Source organism: Diprion similis, chromosome 6, assembly GCF_021155765.1.
Source record: "Diprion similis isolate iyDipSimi1 chromosome 6, iyDipSimi1.1, whole genome shotgun sequence".
In the NCBI taxonomy this organism is placed as follows: Eukaryota; Metazoa; Arthropoda; class Insecta; order Hymenoptera; family Diprionidae; genus Diprion; species Diprion similis.
This window is the reverse complement of record NC_060110.1, coordinates 24,941,558-24,961,667: the sequence shown is the minus strand read 5'-3', so window position 1 is coordinate 24,961,667 and position 20,110 is coordinate 24,941,558. Positions and strand designations below refer to the sequence as shown.

General features: G+C 36.3%; 3 protein-coding genes across 6 annotated transcripts; 1 reads left to right on the top strand and 2 right to left on the bottom strand.

Annotated features, from left to right (window-relative positions):
• Nucleotides 1–44: 44 nt before the first annotated feature.
• Nucleotides 45–15,820, bottom strand: LOC124407545 (apoptosis-resistant E3 ubiquitin protein ligase 1). 4 transcript variants are annotated; one of them, XM_046883782.1, is made up of 16 exons: nt 15,649–15,820; nt 14,122–14,339; nt 6,219–6,375; nt 5,920–6,125; nt 5,440–5,639; nt 5,045–5,282; nt 4,750–4,919; nt 4,459–4,639; nt 4,130–4,341; nt 3,761–4,027; nt 3,508–3,583; nt 3,141–3,430; nt 2,933–3,058; nt 2,655–2,843; nt 2,238–2,500; nt 45–2,123 (listed from the first exon to the last, which is right to left on the bottom strand). In XM_046883782.1, the coding sequence occupies exons 2-16, from the start codon at nt 14,297–14,299 to the stop codon at nt 2,021–2,023; spliced, it is 2,856 nt and encodes a 951-aa protein (XP_046739738.1). In that variant the 5' UTR covers nt 14,300–14,339; nt 15,649–15,820; the 3' UTR covers nt 45–2,020. The 4 variants fall into 4 exon arrangements, with proteins under 4 accessions (XP_046739738.1, XP_046739739.1, XP_046739741.1 ...); XM_046883783.1 differs by lacking the exons at nt 14,122–14,339; nt 15,649–15,820 and adding an exon at nt 8,544–8,806; XM_046883785.1 differs by lacking the exons at nt 14,122–14,339; nt 15,649–15,820 and adding an exon at nt 6,741–6,873.
• Nucleotides 6,750–8,495, top strand: LOC124407546 (leucine-rich repeat-containing protein 15-like). The gene is made up of 3 exons (XM_046883786.1): nt 6,750–6,880; nt 7,108–7,592; nt 7,872–8,495. The coding sequence occupies exons 1-3, from the start codon at nt 6,796–6,798 to the stop codon at nt 8,205–8,207; spliced, it is 906 nt and encodes a 301-aa protein (XP_046739742.1). The 5' UTR covers nt 6,750–6,795; the 3' UTR covers nt 8,208–8,495.
• An 814-nt stretch (nt 15,821–16,634) lies between the features above and the next one.
• LOC124407547 (peroxiredoxin-5, mitochondrial) lies at nt 16,635–19,103 on the bottom strand. Its single transcript, XM_046883787.1, has 4 exons — nt 18,835–19,103; nt 18,617–18,751; nt 17,779–17,910; nt 16,635–17,308 (listed from the first exon to the last, which is right to left on the bottom strand). Exons 1-4 carry the CDS (start codon nt 18,943–18,945, stop codon nt 17,117–17,119), a joined length of 570 nt encoding a protein of 189 aa, XP_046739743.1. The 5' UTR covers nt 18,946–19,103; the 3' UTR covers nt 16,635–17,116.
• Nucleotides 19,104–20,110: the final 1,007 nt, after the last annotated feature.

The window sequence follows — 20,110 nt, the reverse complement described above, 5'->3', positions numbered from 1 at the left end:
TGGGAGTGGGTTAGTTGTTAAGGTATTAGGATAAAAATTCAACAATCAATTGACTTTTTTTTATTACTCATCTGTAAGTTTACACTCTGTGTATTTTGATCTGTTTTCTTACCTTAATAATCCCTTTTCCCTTATTATTATTATTGTAGCGTTACTTTTGCCGTCTTTGTGACTCGATGAGTACGATTATAATATGATGTTGATATAAAATAAATTGTGTAAATACAACATTACCGTTTCTATTTCAGTCCCCCTATCTCCTATAATTCTGGCAATGCAAATGAAGATACATATTCATACACTGCCTATAAGCGTTTCATCAAGAGAATTTGATCATATACGTTAACAAGAAAGGAAATCTTTATTCATTATTATTAACGTCACAATATTAGTACATAATTTATTGAAAAGAAGAGATGAAAGCAGTATTACATGAACTGAATACACCCGCTTATTGTTATTATTCGAAGAAAAAAAAAATACACATAAATGTGTCAAACAATCAGGTAATTCATGATACTTAATTAAAAATACTGTTATGGTAAACCACGACACATACAGAATAGTAGTAATAATAATCTGATTACTTAATTCGATTCTGGAAAGTCACAAAACCAGTCCATTGGGTTAAGAAAAGTCGAAAATAGGGGTGAGTGTATGATTCTGTTTATCAATTAAATGCATACTATAAAGTACCTTGGTACCTAGTAGGTATTTATTACCTTTGAGCTACGATTGTTCAGCCATTGCTATCAAATATTATTTATTATGTACATACATATGTCTATAGTATGTATAACAATTTGTCGAAGAGGTGTAAGTTTTGAATTTCTGTATGGTAAACTTTGCTATAGTTGAGTAATGAAATGGTACACACTAGTCAACAAGTGACTAACTTACAATGTCGCAATATTTTATAATTCTACACTGTATTTTGTGTATGCATATATAATATTACATACATATTTCTTAAAGTCACTAATTTCTTACTATTTTGATTATTGAGCTATGAGTATGAAAATTCTAATAAGTAATATGAACTCAAATAACAACACTAGGTCTTGTGCATTTCCGGGAGACAATAAATTTACATGTATACATACTCGGTATGTGTTATTATATATCTTGCACTGTACATAGTACTTATGTAAATACGATACGTGGAATTGTTTTCTGCCTTATATAATATCTAGCTATGCAGATGTGGACACCAGCGTCGATTTGTCTCTAATAACGAGTCATACGACTGTGCTTTATTTACTGTACAGTAGCAGGCCACGCAGATTACCGAATTTGAGAAGTAAACAATTTTCAATGTTGAAAAATGGTAGTCATTGATGCCCAGCTATGAAATTACCTAATTGAGTTTCCATCACTCCGAATATCGATACGAATTTCTTCCGGTTCGCGGGTGACGATATTAAATAGCGATCACTGTAATTAATCTCAAATATTATACTAATGTATAACAATGCCAATTGTCTCCAAGACAATAAAATACGCCAGATGATTATACTAGAAAAATGAAGTCATATACGTGTTTAAAACGTCTGTTCTCAGTATGCATATGATTAATGTCCGAGTGAAATAAACAAATAAATTATTCATCAATTTTTGATACCATCGCCCTACTCGTGTATAGCTTCTATATTCTAAAACTATGTATTATCCTTTACGGAATCGATCACAGAGGCATTTTTTAATAATGGAATGTAGGTTGCTTATTAAAGCGAGTACTTTGCTTCATCTATAGTCTACCTTTAGACAAACTATGCAACAATAGTTCGTCGGCAAGGTATAACGGGAGATAAAGGGCTTAAACCTATGCTGGACAATGAGAAACTTGCCTTTCCCCTATAGTTACAATAGTAAAAACAATGCGCGTTCCCTGTGTGCATTGAGTATTTATCTAATTTCTATCATCTACGGAGACGTGTTGCGAGGTACAAAATACGTATTTCGTTATCAACCCCTACCATTCGAACTAGAAACGGACTAGAAATTTACGACTTTGCGTCCCCTATATCATACCAAACCCTTCGGTACCTTCGCTAATAGCTAAAAGCAGCGCCTTTTCAAAGTGATCGTAACACTCGTAGTCAGGTAGGCAGAGCTGATTAAAGCTGTAAAAAGTACAATGCATATATAAACCTAAAGTGGGATGAATCACAACTCAAGTTCATTGAATTTGTAGTTCACAATCAAGGAAGCTGATTTTTGAAAAGCTGGTGTCTTACCATGTATGCGCAGTAGGTAGATTGGCAAATGTCGGTGCTGCTGTGATCTGAAAGCGTGGACTAAGCTGTTGAAATCCACCAGGCGGTAACTGAGAACATCCGGTAGTAAACTGCAAAAGCCTGGCCATTTCTTCACGTGTAAAATTGCTCACTGCTGTCCAGAACCAATCGAGAACTCGTAGGAATTCTGGTGAACCACCGTTAGCTATATGATGTGCTCGTAAGTCGGCTATATTGTATTCGCCAGTTCCACAAAGAAGAAGCTGAAAGTGTTGCGATTAGTATTAGCTACGAATGCACTTTACTGTATCAGAACAGAAGAAGAATGAGCATTCATAAATTGTCAACAAAGAATTTAATCGTCTATACATTGCAAAAACTGAAGAGTTATATTGTTTCCTACATTTTGGGGCTTACCTCAAGTTCGTTCTCGTCAAATATGCCGAGGAGATTGTCGGGAATGAGCTCATTGAGACCACGAAGAAAGTGGTCAACTTCTTCGCGTATAGAACTGGCCAGACGATGCTGCGCCAACGCGTCTAAATATCGAAGTTTCGTTTCGTTTGTGACACGCGTCTTGCCTCCATTCGAGATTAGCTCAGCCACCTAGAAATTAAAATTGTTAAAATTGAATGTACTAGCCCCACTTATGAAATTCAGTGCTATGGAAATGTGATAAGTTCGTTATAGGGTACCTTCAATAATTGACCACTTTTGTCATATTCTTCTTCTACAAAATACAACTCCATCTCTTCGACATCATTCTCTAAGATGTATTTGATCTTGCTGAGATACAAGTCAGGATCATCCTGTTCAAAATACTGCAAACAATATGAAATTTGGTGAGAAACGAAACTGCTATATATTTTACACCGCATACTTTGTTAGAAAAATCATGATTACTTTATAGTGAACTCGAAGGCCGATTATTTGTGCAAGGAAGGATCGTGTGAACCTTGCCCTCACTAGTTGTCGGTAAGATCCCCCGAGTGCTGACTCGTACAGACACTTTCCGACGACTCGCCCCGCAAATTCAAAGTGTTTTAGCTTGAGGTGGGGTGGCCTTTTATTGTTCGGATGTACGAGTGCTTGTTGCGATTCGCCAAATGACGAAAATAAACCATTTCCACTATCAAACAATGCTGCGCAGATCAGCTCAAACCACTCTCGTCGAACTCCTCCCCAATCCACACCTTTGTTGGGAAGTCAACAATACAAATGATGTTGCCATAAAAATGTATAAAATTTAAGAAAATGTTTAAATATGCACCTTGTTCGCCCTGAAATGTGATTTCAAAATTTCTGCACCAGTCACTTACAGAAAATCCTTTAGTAGCTTTCATAGACTGTAAAAAACGAATACATTTTCATCAAACTTATCAATAATTTATGAGTTAAAACAAGCAGATTGTAAAAAAAAAATGAAATATTGAAGTCATTGAAGTTACACAATAATTACTCATTCAAAGAAGCAGAATAAATGATCGTATGACTTTTCTTCAAATTACAAGCTATATACTTACAGACTCGAGCAGTTTATCTCGTTGCACTTTCATTGATAATTTTTCATGATAATGTTTCTGATGATGTTTACGAACTTCGTGGTAAAAGAAATCTTGTTTGTCTTTGAACGTTTCACTCCCGCCGATATTCTTTAGTAAAAATTGCGTAAACGTTGCAGCGATTACATTACGACAACGAGATATCAATTCTACCGGTGGTTGACAACCATCGTCAATCGAGAAAGCGTCGTATCCCAAATACTGATTATTTGACGTTTCAAAATGAAACTGAAATGATTTTTTCAGTACATTAATGAAACGAAGAACATATCTCTTCGGCACATTCACACAATCTGAATATTATTTATGTAATTGCCACATTAAGTTTACCTTAGTCGAAGGGCAAAGCCTGAAGGTAACGAGGCGCTTTGGAATGAATTTCAGGAGATACTCTTTAATGGTCAACTGTTTGGGAGAAACGTAACAGAAAACTTTCCTAGGCTTTGAATAATGTTCGCCTTGCATCCCCATTAACTTTGCTTCATAGCAAATGTGAGGATTTTTTGAAGCGACATTCTTATGAACTAACGTTGCATCACTGCCTGTTGGAAAAATATGCCACATTAATTTGATTTGTCTTCGAATGTCACTCATACTTTTTTCATACTTGTATAAATTTGAAAAAATGAACTGTCTCATACTAGAAGCAACTCACGTACTGCTTAGAACTATAATGTCAAAGTCTCCATTGTGGAGTTGTAGGCCGGCTAAGCTGACAGTGGCATGATAACATCCCTCCTTTGGGAAACTAACGCGCAAACAAATCCGCTGATTTGGACAATCGTATTCGAGTTGGACGTTGCAATCGACAACGGACCCCTCCTCCACTACACTACCAATCTAGATATACGAAGAAGAAAATTATTAATTGAGGATATGTATTCTAATCGAATTGATGTTTAATTTTGACATTTGATTGGCCGGCGTTTACAAACAAACATTGTACTTGCCTGACTAATTGCGATGTGATATCCAACCGTAGGATTATCTGTATTATTAAATATGCAAAGATTATCGTATTCGTCCCGAGGTTCAATAGCCATTGAATGAGCCACACCGGATGTGCAAACAACCGTCGAACTTTGACGAACAAAAACAGTTTTATTGGCGTCAGGTGGCCCTGAAAATGTGAATGAAATCAGAAAAGTTTCATCTTTTCTCAAGATATAACAAACGAAATTTGAGTTGCAGCCAATTAGCAATGAATAGGTAAAAAGTTACGGCGATAAGTTAGTGACATTGTACCTGGGAGAAAATTTTTAACAAAAGGACTGCCGTGCACATGACAAGAGCCGATAAGCACTGCGATACGATATTGGCCAGCATGTCTCACTGTGAATTTCACCACTGCAGCATTGGCAGCCTGCGGATCAGTTCCACCCAAATCTATCAGTGTCGCCACTCTTCGTGCACCCTCCGTAACCTCCACAATCAAATTATCTTTGTCGCATATTGGATATGGCTGTCCATTACGCTGATAAAACTGTAACATATGAGTTAGACGATGGGTCATTCTCTGGTAGTTTCCAAATACCCCAACTCACACAATAACGATTTCATTACCAACAATTGAAGTTATTTAGATAATTCAGTTTCGCAGTAATAATTGTGGAATTCAACGAAGGAACGGTAAAACTCACTTTGACTGTGAATGTCATGGTTTCTCCGACAAGCTGTGGTTCCTCCCATTGAAAATGGACACGGCAATTGCTGGGGAGCAGGTATTTCCCAGTAACATATTGCAAGAGGGAATGTTTTGCTTCTGGAGCTAAAGCAGGCTGCGTCATAGCTGCTAATGTTACTAAGCCTGCGACTGAGACGGAAACCACCAGCATTCCGCCTATTTTTGTAAAATAAATAAACAGGGAAAATAGACAAAAATATGTTATAGACAGGGGAAACAAGTTTCTACATATGTAATGCATCGAACGGGTAGATCATATGTTATTACTTGAGTTTACGCAATGGTGAATGTGTAAAACCAGATTAAATGACCACTGACACATCAAATTGATGCAATAATAACTTTAACGTGACCGAATCTGCATTGTTTTCATTTTTCAAAGTTTTCTTCAACTGTTCTTCTTAAACCACATGAGATGTAAAATTTTCTACTGTACCCCAAGTCCAGGCATCTTGATGTTGACTATTCTTTACTACAGAACTCCAAAGATCTGCCTTTAAAACTGCCAAGTCTTCCTTAGACGTTGGAAGTTCTTGACGAGCTCGAGTCCATTTCGATAGTTCCTTACCAAGCACAGCTTGTGCAGCATGATCTTCAACCCAGTAAACGTCTTCCAAGGAAATAACTTCCATCTGAACTAATCTATGACAGATATTGCACATAGCGTCATTGCATTGTATGCTGAAATCTTGAGTGACAGATATTTCCAATGGTAGTGAAAGCACAAATTCTTACTTCTGATAATGATTATGAAGTCCATGCTCTGTAAGCCATTGGTGTAAGATAAGACGTTGTTGCAAAAGACGCGCTGCACGCTGAAGACGTTCCCAATCATGGTGAGGTAGCTCTGGCAGTGCCTCAACTTCTGCGCAGTTCGCGAGACTTGAGATACCTGTGAGAAATTTCAAGTCCTTATTATTATGACTCATACTTGTTAAACAATATAAATTTATTTTCATTAACTGTTCCTTCAAAAGTATTCTTTCGCATGTTAAATGATAATGCAGACAGGAAATGAGCCTCCCCTTCATAAATAAAAAAAACACCGAGATTAGGCCTAAGATAAAAAAAAGTGTTGAGAAGTGATTTGTGGGTCCTATTACATATATATGGTTTAGTTGTGTTTAAACACTGTCACATGTTGTGTTGGCATGGTCTTTCAGGAATGGTTGTTATCTCAAACAACAGAAGGATATCGTGTAGATTAAATTCTTTTCCCAATCTAGTAACTTCCTGTTGTGAAGCATATATACATACTTCCTCCTACCAAACAATTCGTCAAGTCTACTCCAGTAGCCTGACATAATTCAAGATGCACGGTCTTCTGGGATTACTTGCTTTTGCGTGCTGTGTAATAATTGCAGCAACAGAGTGTTCAATATCCAAATATAGAGAAGGTGAGATTACATCAAGTTAATGTGTGAAAGAAGTAGTTTTAAAAATACTATTTTTAAGTATTTGTAGTTCAGTGCTTGTAACTAATATATTCCACATTTGTCTGAGCGTAAAGGCAAGTATCAATTGACATGACATGAACAAATTGCGTAGTATTTCATATTGAAAATTTCTGAAACCTTTCAGAAAAAAAAACGTCATCGAAAATATATTTTGATTATTGACACAGGGCCAAGAGATTGGTTGAGATGCAGTAACACGAGTATCGAAGAAGTAAAATCTAAGCTGCAATGGAATCTGATGAAAATTGCAATTTCGGAATCTATGATATCTGAGATCCCTGATCGCTCTTTTGTTGTGAACTCAACCACTCTGGAAATGCTGAATTTTCACTCTTGTGGCATATATCGTATTGGAAATGAAGCTTTCCTGGGTTTAGGGTCATTGAAAGAACTGAGCCTCTCTTACAACAAAATTACTCAATTAAGCAGTGCTTGGGTTAACCATCTGACATCTCTGGAAAGACTTGATCTATCTTTTAACATGATAACGTACATCGATCCGCAGAGTTACCTGAGTCTATCAAAGCTTCAGAGACTGGATATCAATGATAATCAATTGAAACATATACCAATGATAAACTTGGAGAATATGCGACAGTTGAAGATAATACGTATTCAAGAAAATCCACTGACATACTTGAACCGAGCTAAGGTATGCATTTTCATAATATATAACGTGAAAATTAATGAGTTCAGGCCAAGGCAATACTCAATCCTTTCTAACTGTAATAGGTTCCTTTAGTGGAAGGATAAAAATGACGAATAAATCTGCAAATGCTCTATTTTCAGAGTCAAGCTGAAAGATTCTCTTTCCCACCCACCTATCTTTGCAATTGAAAATACTTGTTTTATAATCAACGAGATTTTTCATAGCATATAATCATGTGATGAGTTATCTGCATTTCTACAGACCTGCCGTACTTTGTTCTAGCTAACGCTTTGGCTGAAGGATCACAAAATCAATTACGCAACTGTAGATGATGATTTTATATGGTTCGACAGCGTTCTCCAGAGTTGTTTATTCGATCTACCACGAACCGGAGAGCTGGATAGAAAAATGAACACTTGCGTTACAATGAACATGTTTGAACAGCTAACTTCCATTCTAGCGACTTCCCCTTCAATTCGTAATTCTACCCAAGTATGTTACAGCCAAACGAAAAGACTGGTAGACTGCTTCAAGAACAAAAATATCCGAACCAATGGTAACATATTAATGAATTTACTCTCCAATATAAATGATGTGGCAAAAATAGGAACGGCTTAGGTAAAAGCAATGGTTTTTGAGGCATGTGTAGGACAAGGTACGAAAATTGGAAAACAAAAATGTTAAACTTACACGTTGCATGTGTGAAATATTGTATGCATTATGCTTAATTATATGCAGGTAAAATTAAGGCTATTACTTATAATCATATCGATCATTACTGATACAATAGTCGATTACACGTTATACATATTACTCATAAGAATTTCCTGAGTCTATAACGGTATTCCAGAAGCTTATAATACATCTTAAAATCATAAATAAAAAAATTTCCAAGAATATGCATATTGTATTGTTGTTAACTGATTCATTCAAGTTCAACCCATTTTTACTCACCGGATGTAGCACTACCACTTGGACGTAGCGACATACCGATGGATGATATTTCTTGGTCGAAATAATCGTTGTTTCGTTTTTCCGTATCGTTGCTTTCCACACTTTTGTCTGGCATGATCAGAACTAATTTTCAGATTTCTACTTGTTTACGAATCATCTAAATCCACATTAAAGTCCTGCATCTTTCATCGGAGGAAGAGAAATTTTGTTTGTTTTTAAAATTCGATTCAATGACAGTATAAAAATCGGATATCAGTAGAATCGAAATGGGTGAACAATTTTAAATGTAAGAAAAGTTTTTAAAGTAAGGAAAAATTACGAAAATTATTGAGCTCGTTTAGTAAAGTGCTTTGCCTTTAAGTTGAACTTTATCTTCTGAATTTTAAATTGCTTAACGCATATTTTGAACAATTAAGTGATTGCATTAAAAGGTGAATTTTAACTGTAAGCAACGAAAGCCCATCTTAATCAATAGTTCGGAGTAATTGTACTTGATTTGAATGAGATACAGTTGAGTATAACTAATTCATTTGGATCATCATTTTACTTCATTCAATTAAATATCTTATACTGAGTCAACAAAACATGAATCACAGTATTGGCGTTCGAATAATTCGAATTATCTAAATTGACAACATTTTTCACCACCCCAATTAAATAAATTATCCTTTTAATTCAAAAAACACCTGTGAAATTATGGGCGGGTGCTCAAATAATTATATTTTCTATTGGGCAGAAAACTTAGTTTGGAGAATGAAAAGCTCATTGATTTAAATAAATTCCATTAATACTTCGAATTATCCGAAAAAACAGCGAAACAGCATTGCTTTTAACTTGTAAGTTTTATTTTAATCATCTGATCAGCGTCCGTATATCATTGAATTTGAAGACTATTTTAAGGGATTCAAAGGAAAGAACAGTCTTTAGCGGTGAGTAGAAAATTCGAAGACTATTTTACGAAGTAATCGTCTAGGTCATAAATTTCCATTTCTATAAAAGTAGTTGGTATCAGTCAGCGACGTTTTTTCAAATCAATGAATCCGACTTGCGTAACATTTGCATTTGAACAAAAACATATAATTATGAAGCATCTGAGAATTGACTCAATGACACGTATAAATTTGGGGTAACGTCATGTAACTCGGTCCAATCATTAGTCTATAAATTTGGAATATCGACTGAATAATCGATGTTGACCTATAAACTTCTTAAACCCTTTCAAGCATACATTTTTCCTTACATGAGATTCACTTGAAATTTTACATGCATGTGCTTTGGGTGTCGCTGATTGCGAATCTGTATGCAGAATTCGAAAATTCAAAATGGCAGACAAACAAAAGCAGCAAGATTTAAATTTTGAAAAAATTCTATATACAATTTTTTGGTGCGTATTAAGTTTGCATAAATTAGCAGAATATACTTTATTCGTGTAAAAGTATGAATTTCGAGCATTTGTTTACATGCGCGATTTTTGCAATAAGTAAATAAATTTTACATTCCTTTTAGACTTATAGAAATATTTTAAGAACCATGTGGAACCAAAAAAGTAGTTTAACAAATAAAAGGCTTCAAAAAAAAAGATCGGACGCTGAGCGTCCCAGCGTGAATTAAACGGTTAACCGCGGCGGATTCGTTTCCTCGGCGGGAAACTGCAGCCAGAGTTAAGTGTCTTGCATGGCGCAAGTGGCACACATTATTATACGAATGGTACGTATGCACGCGTGCAGATTATGCATACGGTTGAAAATGCTAATTTGGCAAATCGCGTGTATGTATGCGCATATTCATGTGGTTTAATATGACCTTCGGCGAATTTCTACCCCACATAACCACCCCTCCTTGACTCGCCAACCCTCGACCTCTTTTGCTTACAAGTTTGAATTAACGATCTGAGTCGACGTGTATTCGTGTGGGATAAGTACGTGAACGCGTGTATAATTATCCATGCATATAGGTGTCTACCCTCTCCGTATAATACACCACACATACCTATATGAAATAAAGTTGCGTATCAAGTCGTTATATCGGTTATATCGATCTAGTTCTTTCCCCCGGCGACAAAGTATATAATGTATATAGCTATTTCCCTGCGAGTTAGTAATTTGCTCTTATCGCAAATGAAAGCCACCCTCCACATCTTGTACATATATAGTATATTGAACCTACACTCGAAAGTTGTAAATTCAGATTTCCGCTATACGCTGCAGGGAAAAAATATAAATCCCTCAATATAATCCTATTCAACTTCCTGGCAACGGTTCCTTTTTCAAATACCGTGCGCTTCGAATGAGTACGAAATTGAAACGCAAGCGCAATGTATATGTATATACAATTACAAATAAAGTAGGTCACCCGCTAATATCACATACAAAATTACAGAACGAAAGTTTCTGGGATATTGAAGAAAAAAAGTTCATCACCTCGCGCATATTACGTTTCATATCGAAATTAAAACGATAGACGTTATAGACAATAATATAATATGAAAATACCGCTAATCAAGATTAATGTAAAACTGGATGTAAAAAAGCCAAAAGCTGAGCTCCCTTAAACAATTTTGCTCTCGAAAGGGAGCGTCAGAAGTAAATAAAAACGTTAATGCCCTTTCAGAGCAAGTGGGCAGTTTTTATTTATTTATTTATTCATTTATTTTTTTTTACCCTACCTACCCATTTAATCTTTCTGCTGACGACATAGAGAGAGGTAGGGGGTTGATTGGACGAAACGGCAGGGATGAATTGAACCGGGGGTGATTAGCAGGGCAGCATTTCAATTTCCTTTCCCGCTTTTCCGCAAGGTACGGTAATGAATATAACGATAAAAAAGACTTGCCGTTTAAATAGGACAAATATAGGTATACAGTTTATCGTACAACCGGAAGCTTTGCAGTTGTAGTAGATAACAAAGAATGGCCAAATTTCATTAAAGGTAAATGATAGAGCAGGGGGAAAACGTGTCTCGTTTAAAACTAAGTGCAGGAACCGTATGTTGATAATTTAGAAATTTTTCGGTATCTGTTTCGAAAAATGGTACATAGGTAGAGAGGAGAAAAAATTTCCTCGTATAATATACTTTCAATAACTTATGTACGTACGAGTTTGCGAAGATCAGCTTTGAATAAATAAAAGCTTTTAAAAAGTATTATTTACGACGAATGGAATTAGCATGGTAAGATATAAACCTCGTTGATAGACATTGTCAAAAATGATTTGACCGTGTTGTTTTTTTGGGGATAAGTGATATTAACGGTTTAACAAAAATCTCATTAACACAGCGAAAATTATTAACATTCGCACGATATTTAATGTCTAATTTGTAAGCTTTAAGGGGCATAATGTAATCTACGACGTGGTTCGACGAACGGGATTGAGAATAATGTCAAAATTGATTCTACTATTGCAAGGTGCGGGGAGAGCAGAAAGCTATGTAATACAAAACGCGGGTAGCGCGAGCAACGAGCGGACCGACGACGACGAGCAGGAACACGACTAGCAACTACCACCGACTAACAGCGACTGGGTGCTCTGGATGACTGGATAGGCTAGGCGAATAACACGCCGCCGTGCAATAATGCTATGGTAACGGCCCTCGAGGAGTACTCGTCGAACACCGCGCAGTGACATTGCCGCAGAATAGCACCCCTATAGCACCCTTAGGCAGGCTGCCCAGCCGACCCGAGGCGACCCCGTCCGACCTCGGCCGACCTTTACACTCTGCAAAAGGCTGCCAAGGCGCAGGAACAACTTTTCGACTATAATGCGGGCTGACCTCGGCGATTACATCCGATTAAACGGGAATAATGCGCACCCACTTTTGGTCTCCTCGTCGACGCTTCAAAGTAGAAATAAAATTAATGAAATGCTTGCGGGCTTGAGAACAGAAATACCTATGGGCATTGTTTATAACATATATCCATCTTCCAAATCTGTGCAGAATTGTTGACCTACGCTTGGATGCGGCCAGGATTATAGCGATTGGGAAGAAAGAATCGACGTGGACGTATACAACTCATTGTCAGGATCCACACACAAACGCGTTCTCTCCAATATAGATTGGAAATTGGATACTAGCCAAATTGGAGGACCGACAAGTTCAATATACACATCTATACAGCTATGATTGTACGGAGTAATGAGTTGATTAGCTTTGCGATAACAGAAACCTCGAGAATCACCGAAGAGCTAATAAATCACCCGTAGATGAAGCCGTCACTGACCGAACGATATTGCATTATGAATTGTGTATCTAATCCCTATGATCGTTTAATTACTGTATCATCAAAAAACGCTTAGGACATGGGCCGTTGATAGGGGGAACCAAGCCGAGTCATGCATTACACCAACAAGTAAAACCTTCCATGCAGCTCGGACGTTTCGTGTTTTTCGAGCCGAAAATTATTCACAATGCTCTGAGTTCCGAAAAAGGATCAATAATCATATCTGTTTGTTGATTCGGACGATTGATACGTAGGTGCGGTAAATTTCAGCCATAGTTTTACGAAATAACGGGAAATAAGTTTTGTCAATTATTATGTGTAACCGCCCGCATGTGGATGGGTATCTTCATTATCGCTAATTAGATACGTCAGAGACTTTACGGTTCATATAGGTAGGGAAAACTATAAAAATAATTTCACATATCAAAAGGTGTAAGATGCGATTTTTTCAACAATCCAGGTCAAGATGACAAAACTAAAGCAGTGCGTGAGTCTTTTTTATCCTCTGAGGGCCGTTGATTTTTTCGAACGCTTTGCAGTTTCGCCTAAAAATAAGGTAAATCATACCCATTTCGTTATTTCGATAAAAGTTAATCGTGAGGTTTTACGGTGAATTAAATCCTTGGAGAATTAATTATTTAAAGAAACGTTACTACATTTCATCCTCGAATCATTTATCTAATGCTAGATTTAATTGATTAAGAAATAAACTATAGACAATAAGTATAATTCTATGGATTTTAAATTGATACTTTAGAATGTACACTGCATATAAATAGGTATACACATATGTATGTATATTCAAAGATGAAGTGAATGCATTTATTTAACGATGAGTAATGAGAATAAACTTTCTATAATTACAAGATAATTGCACAGAGAGAAAAGAATAAAAAATGTGAAATTTCCAAGAGCTTGTAGGTGATAAATCAAAATATTGACTCCCTTTTTAAGATCATTACACCTTTTCTAAAATCTCAATAGCAATCCAATTATAAAGTAATTAGTTCAAAGGAAAGATTTCATAGAATTTCATCATATTAAAGTTAGTAACCTTATTACAACGAATCATGCTGAGGAAACTTGGAATTTTCTGAAATTCGGTAAACCATAGTAAAACAAAACACACAGATATTTCGAAAACTGAGTTCCTTAAAAATCCATGTAAAATGAAGAAATTAGTGATTTTTTCCCAATGTTTCGTTATGATAACGTTACTAACTTCAACTTGTAGAATTTCAAATGAAGTGTGGCGTGTGTGTGAAATCAGATTATCAGATTATCATCAAACAAAAATAAAATTTTATCGCAAAAGTAAAATACTAATAATCGTAATCTTTTTTGCATCCTTAGTCAAATTACCTTTTTTTTTGAAGAGCGATCTGTACTGCTTAAGCCCATTGTCTGTTAGCCATTGATCCACCTCGGTAATTTCGCCATTATTGCCAGTACCCGCTGCCAGCAAGAGTAGCTTACCAAGAGAAAGAATCATCGACAATGCCAGGAATACTCCGGACAGTACCGTCGACCAGCGAGCCATCTTCACGCTCGATAGCCGCCGGTTCGTCCTAAAGTGTTTTCTGCATCTATGAGGAACAGGAATTCAGTACAATGCAATGATCATCACTACAAAAAAATGATTCAAATAATTTCACTTATATGTAATCTTTGTAAAAAATTTTAATAAATTAGCATACCGAATTAGCTTAGTCAACAAATTTTTGTGTGAAATACACAGGAAGCTAAATTCTATTTCAGAAAATTTGTAGAAAGCTAAAAAATTCCAGATCTGAAAGACAGAAAAGTTTTTACACAGCAGAAATTCAGTATCGAAAATTATTATCCTGCTGCCCTTTAGCTCTGATGTTGTTCGGAGAGTTTATTTACCAAAAATATGAGCGATTGTGCATGAAAATACCATGAAAAATTCATGAGAAATAAATTACTTGTGGAATTGCAGATAATTTTGTCTTATTGATTGATTTGAAGGTATTATTTTTGCATTCAAATTCAACTTCAGTTGCAATTTTCAAATTTTTTTATTTACACAATTATTTAGTTTGACACTTTTTTTCAAGGGGGTTCTCGGTCAAATTTCGATGATATCGAGTTTTTTGTTTTCCAAATGACCAAAAAAAATGTGATGAAAAATTTCTTCCAACAAAATGTAGATCATGGTATTATGTGTCCTGAAAAAAAATTTCCATCTCCTGCAATGAAAGTGTATGCGCAAGGAACTTTTGGGAGCGGTATGCTGGAAATTTTCTGCCAAAAGTTCCTTACACATACACTTTCATCGCAAGAGATTGAAATTTTTTTTCAAGACACATACTACCATAATCTAAATTTTGTTAGGAGGAATTTTTAATAACATCTTTTTTAGTTGTTTCAAAAATCAAAAACTCGATATTATCAAAATTTCACTGTAGTCCCCCCCTAAGTAAACTGTATACAAAATACATTCTTAAGAATGAGAAACAAACAAATCAGGGCCGTCTTACTATAAAAAAGTAAATGAGGGTAAAATCAAATAAAACTTGAAAGTTGATAATACTAACAAGCGTTTATTGTTGTGCTTAGGATGACTGTTATTCTTGTAATTATCAGCTACTTCAGGCTTAGGTTGGGTGACTTTGAGGTTATGGATGAGAGACTGGTAAGAGGCGTGCATAATAAAATATACATACATTGCAGATGGAAAAAACGTGCAGGTGAGATGACATGTGACCGTTTGTGTTGATGTCGTAGTTGCTCAATACTTATTGCGTAAACGAACGTCAGTTTGACAGTTAGTAAGTAGTGTTTGTAAACAAATCAATAAGCAATGATGAATACTCATACACAGAGGTATAAGACTGATTATATTACTTCGTACGGAGGCAGACTGACCACATTTTATTTATCTGAAATGGTATTGTATGCGGGAAAACGCGGCATGTTGATATTCGTCGTACATCGTGAACCTACATCACAAGCCTACATCACAATTATCACACGAATACACCGGGCGACCTAAGGTGATTTTTAATCACGAGTGGTTGCAGCATAGAGATGTAAGAACAGAGGAGAGAGAGCGGCTCTGGAAATGTCCCTCAACTAGAAAGAGAGGAAGAGAAAATGAGAGCCGTCTACCTTTCACTGTTCACTGGCGCATGCGCAGTCTTGCGCGTTCAAAGATGTGGCCAAAAAACTTTTGATCAAACCACCAGCCTTTTGTAGAAGCCTGTATATTTTATTATTCTAAACTATTTTCCAAACATAACCTTCGTAACTGTTGTATGTAAACAATTAGCTGTACAAATTAACATGCCTGGCCTGTCGCTCACAGACTCGAATGTTTTTGATCGTACTGCGCATGCGCCAGTAAAGAGATAAGGGTAGCCACCTTTGATCTTCTTTCTCTATCTAGTCGGTAGCGGGACACTTCCACATGCCCGAGAGTCTGCAGTTCTCCATCTCTATTCTTATACCTCTATGGATGGTAATCGAATCTGGAGAGGGCAAGGCTTTGGGATAACTCGATCTGTATCCAAAGCGGGTAAACAAGTCGTACTTTCTTTATACTCACTTCTATCATTAATAATAATCTTACTACTCGATGACACTATGATACATCATTAGAGTAAGCATATACAGAACACGGGTACGTCATTCAAATTCAGCGCGAGCATTTACGATTTAATGTAGCAGTCTGCCAGTCTACTGATGTTTACGTAAAATTAAATCAAGATTCACAAAGTACAGTAGATTTAGATAACGTAATATATGTATTCATTTCACAAGTTATAACAATGTGAGAGAGAAAAGCATGGTACATGTTACCTACAATCGGACCAAAGCATAGCTTTGATCTCAAATTACAGATAGTATTGTAATTTGCCAAATCACGTCTGGAATTTTCCTATCGTTTGATTTGTTTACTATACATACATCATACACATTAAACTTATCGAGACTCAGCTTCTCTTTTAGGAATGACTAATTAAACTTGAACATTTGCCATCTTATTGATTAAAATTCTTAAATGCTCTAACTTCAACATTGATAACATGTATCAGTCAGAATTATGTGCAATAATCAATCGTGATGAAATAATTTGTCTCTTAAGATATCGATATTAGCGTTTAAAACTAAGCTGGATAATTATTCAACGAAACTTGTATAGATATAACAAAGAAAAGCAAAAATTTCTCAGAACTTTAGCTTTTTATAACTAGAAAAGTACCATAAGAGTGGAGTAGGAAGGCGAGCCAAAGAAAAAGTAGGGATCGAGGGATCCCTAACAGTAGTAAGTGATTTCTATATTCACTCCAGTAGGATAATATGTATATCTGGGGTAGAACTTTTTGCAACTTCTTTAGGAGCGGATTCGGTCTGCCAGAGAACAAGAGAGACCAGTGTTGTCTGGTTCAACATTGAGTTCCTTGACAATGCCATCTTCAACTACCATAGAATAACGCTTGCTGCGTTTGCCTCCCAATACTGGGAGTTCTATAGAGAGCTCGAGGGCGTCGGTAAATGCGCCAGTTGGATCAGCCAGCATTCGCACCTGAAAATGATGGGTTCTTGAATAGAAAGGAATTATTGATCGCTCTTGTTTTGAATATTTAAACTTTAAAAGGCCTTAGTGATAAAGAAAAAAAATATTTTATTAATCTTGCTGTGATTGTAGATAGACGGAAATCTTAGTTTTAAGTAGGAGTTGAATTTTGTACGATTATTCAGCAATGTGGAAAATTAATCAATCCTGGACGTTCTAGAAAAACATAAGATAATCGTCCAATCAGAACATGGACAAGGTTTAATTTTGAACATCACAAGAAAAAAAAACACTCGAGATACGAGGACCCAATATTTGGTTTCAAGTGATTTTAGTTTGCTCTTCAGTTGTTAATCTAATCTCCTTGAAGGTGACCATGTAGTGTTTTCTATTATTGATCAGGTTGGTGAGATTCTATCATAGAAGTACCCTGATTATTATGCCACTGATTTGAAGTGTTTCCTTGTAAACTACTATACCTTGCCTGAAGCACCCTGTTCTTTACCCCAAGCAGCCATAACGAAAGGATCGTTAACACCGATGCAAAAGACATCATGAAAACCCTTGGTTTTCAGCTCCGGAGCCTTTTGAACGTACCCTGGCAGATGAGTCTGAAATGAAAAGAGCCAAATCATTGTAACATAAATAATAACGAGTAAAAACATCCTTTAACAATCACAACACAATACAGTATCTGAATTCTAAAGCTAGTCAATTCACAAGGTTGAATAATTTTTTAAATATATTATGGGTGTGAGCAATACAGTGATTTGCTCATTTCACAAACTATGAAGCGCTAAAAACATCTCAATAAAACTGATCTTTAAAACTTTGTAGATTTCTTAACTACAGAAAAAGTTATCTATGTACGGTCTAAGAGGCGCAGTTAAATTTTTACAGTTACAAAAATCACAAGTAAACTTAGTACAAAACCAAATTAGGAATAATATAAAGCACGAAGCATGAATGTATATAGTTTTAGTGTTAGTACTCGGTAAAAACACTGAAAACGACAAGCCAACAATACCATTGATAAAGAATGGAAACAGTTAGACTTGGTGCTAAAGAAATGGGTTATTCAGTGCCTGTGTACAATTCAAAGTACACAGTTCTGCTGATGCGGAATTGATTTGTGGTATAGTTTGTATGCACTCGATACAGTCAGGTATCATAAAAAATGTAAACATATGCGCATGCATGATACGAACCTGAGTGGAAACGGAGTGCAGCATAAGTAAATCACCAACAGAAAACTTCTAACGCGTAATAGACGAAGAAGAGAGGAGAATTGAGCAATTATTGTTTCTTTGATATTACCTTCGAGCATCCTGGAGTAAAGGCGCCGGGTACGGCGAAGATGACGATTTTTTTCCCGGCGGCATACTCGGCCAAATTGACCTTGTTAGCCGGCGTGTCCTCGAAGAGGTCAACCGACGGAAGTTTGTCACCTACCTGTAAAGAGTTTTGTAAAAATAATTGAGGGGGTGCGGAAGAAAAGGTGTCGAAGCTTAGAGGAAAATCGGAACCGTACTCACAGCGATAACCATGTTGTTCAAGGAGACGTGAAACAAACGAGCGAATCCGGTTGCAGGCGGAACGCGAATGGCGTGCGGTAGAAACTTGGTGAGACTCATGAACTGCGTCATGGAGGCGGTGTTGTTGCTGAGAGTGTAGTTGAATGATTTCGATTATCTTCGACGTGACCGTTGTCGTTTTACCGATAATACTTATCAGCAAAATCTGACTCGTTTTTACTGACGACCAGTTCGGCCCTCCTATTGCGCAATAATTAGACTTTATTACATAAACACGCGCAATGGTGAAAAATACTTTAGTAGTATTTCTGCCAACTTCATAATATCCCTGCAGCTAGAACCTAGGCGCTTGGTTTGAATTTTTAATGAGGAGAATTGTTTGGACTTTTGAAGAACAGTAGGTTGGTATTTTCAATGTTACAGAATTTGAAAGAAAGGCAGTAGTCTTTTAAATTTTTGGTAAAATCGTTGAATTTTGTCCCGTGAAAAAATAAACCGACTGAAATTCATCGCCCACAAATCGCAAACACGTTATTACTTATTTTTCAAAAATGCACCGAATCCGTACTGGCTGTAACATGATTTGTATAAATTCTTATTTCGTATCCGGTGAATCGAACCTCTAATTTCTGTTACAAGTACTCACGACAGACGGTAATGCAAAATTCGTTCATCTTTATCCGAAGCGTAAGATTCACTGCGGAGTTGCACAGTCAGCCCCGTCGGTACTGCAGAATGCATATTAACCAAATGTTCCTGTAAATGTCGGACATACTTATTTATCAGTGGTACAGTCGGTTACCACTACCTATTATCAAACACTCCGATAGATGTCAGAAAAAGTGATGCATCGTATGTTAAATACTGCTCGATACTGTAATCACATTTTAATGGATCTCATTCACGTTTCATTGATACTTCATTCGAATTCATCCATCTGGTATTCAGGGATAAAATACATATAATAAAATGATATTCGAACAGTAATTTTTTCAAATACATCACTCTCGCTGGTACCTTTTGACTTGGAGGTCATTTTTAACATGGAAAATTCTATGATATTAGTCTTTTCGTTTTCTTCTTGACGAATAAGTTCGGATTGGGTGGAACGAAGACATCGACATCGAATTCCATCATTCGTTATACGTATGTACGTACAGTTGAAATGCAAGCGAACATCTTTGGCTTGCATTACTTGTTGGCTGTACGTCACTCTAGATACTCGTTGCTGACAATGAGCTTGCAAGGATAAGAATGTACCAAATTTAAACCTCCA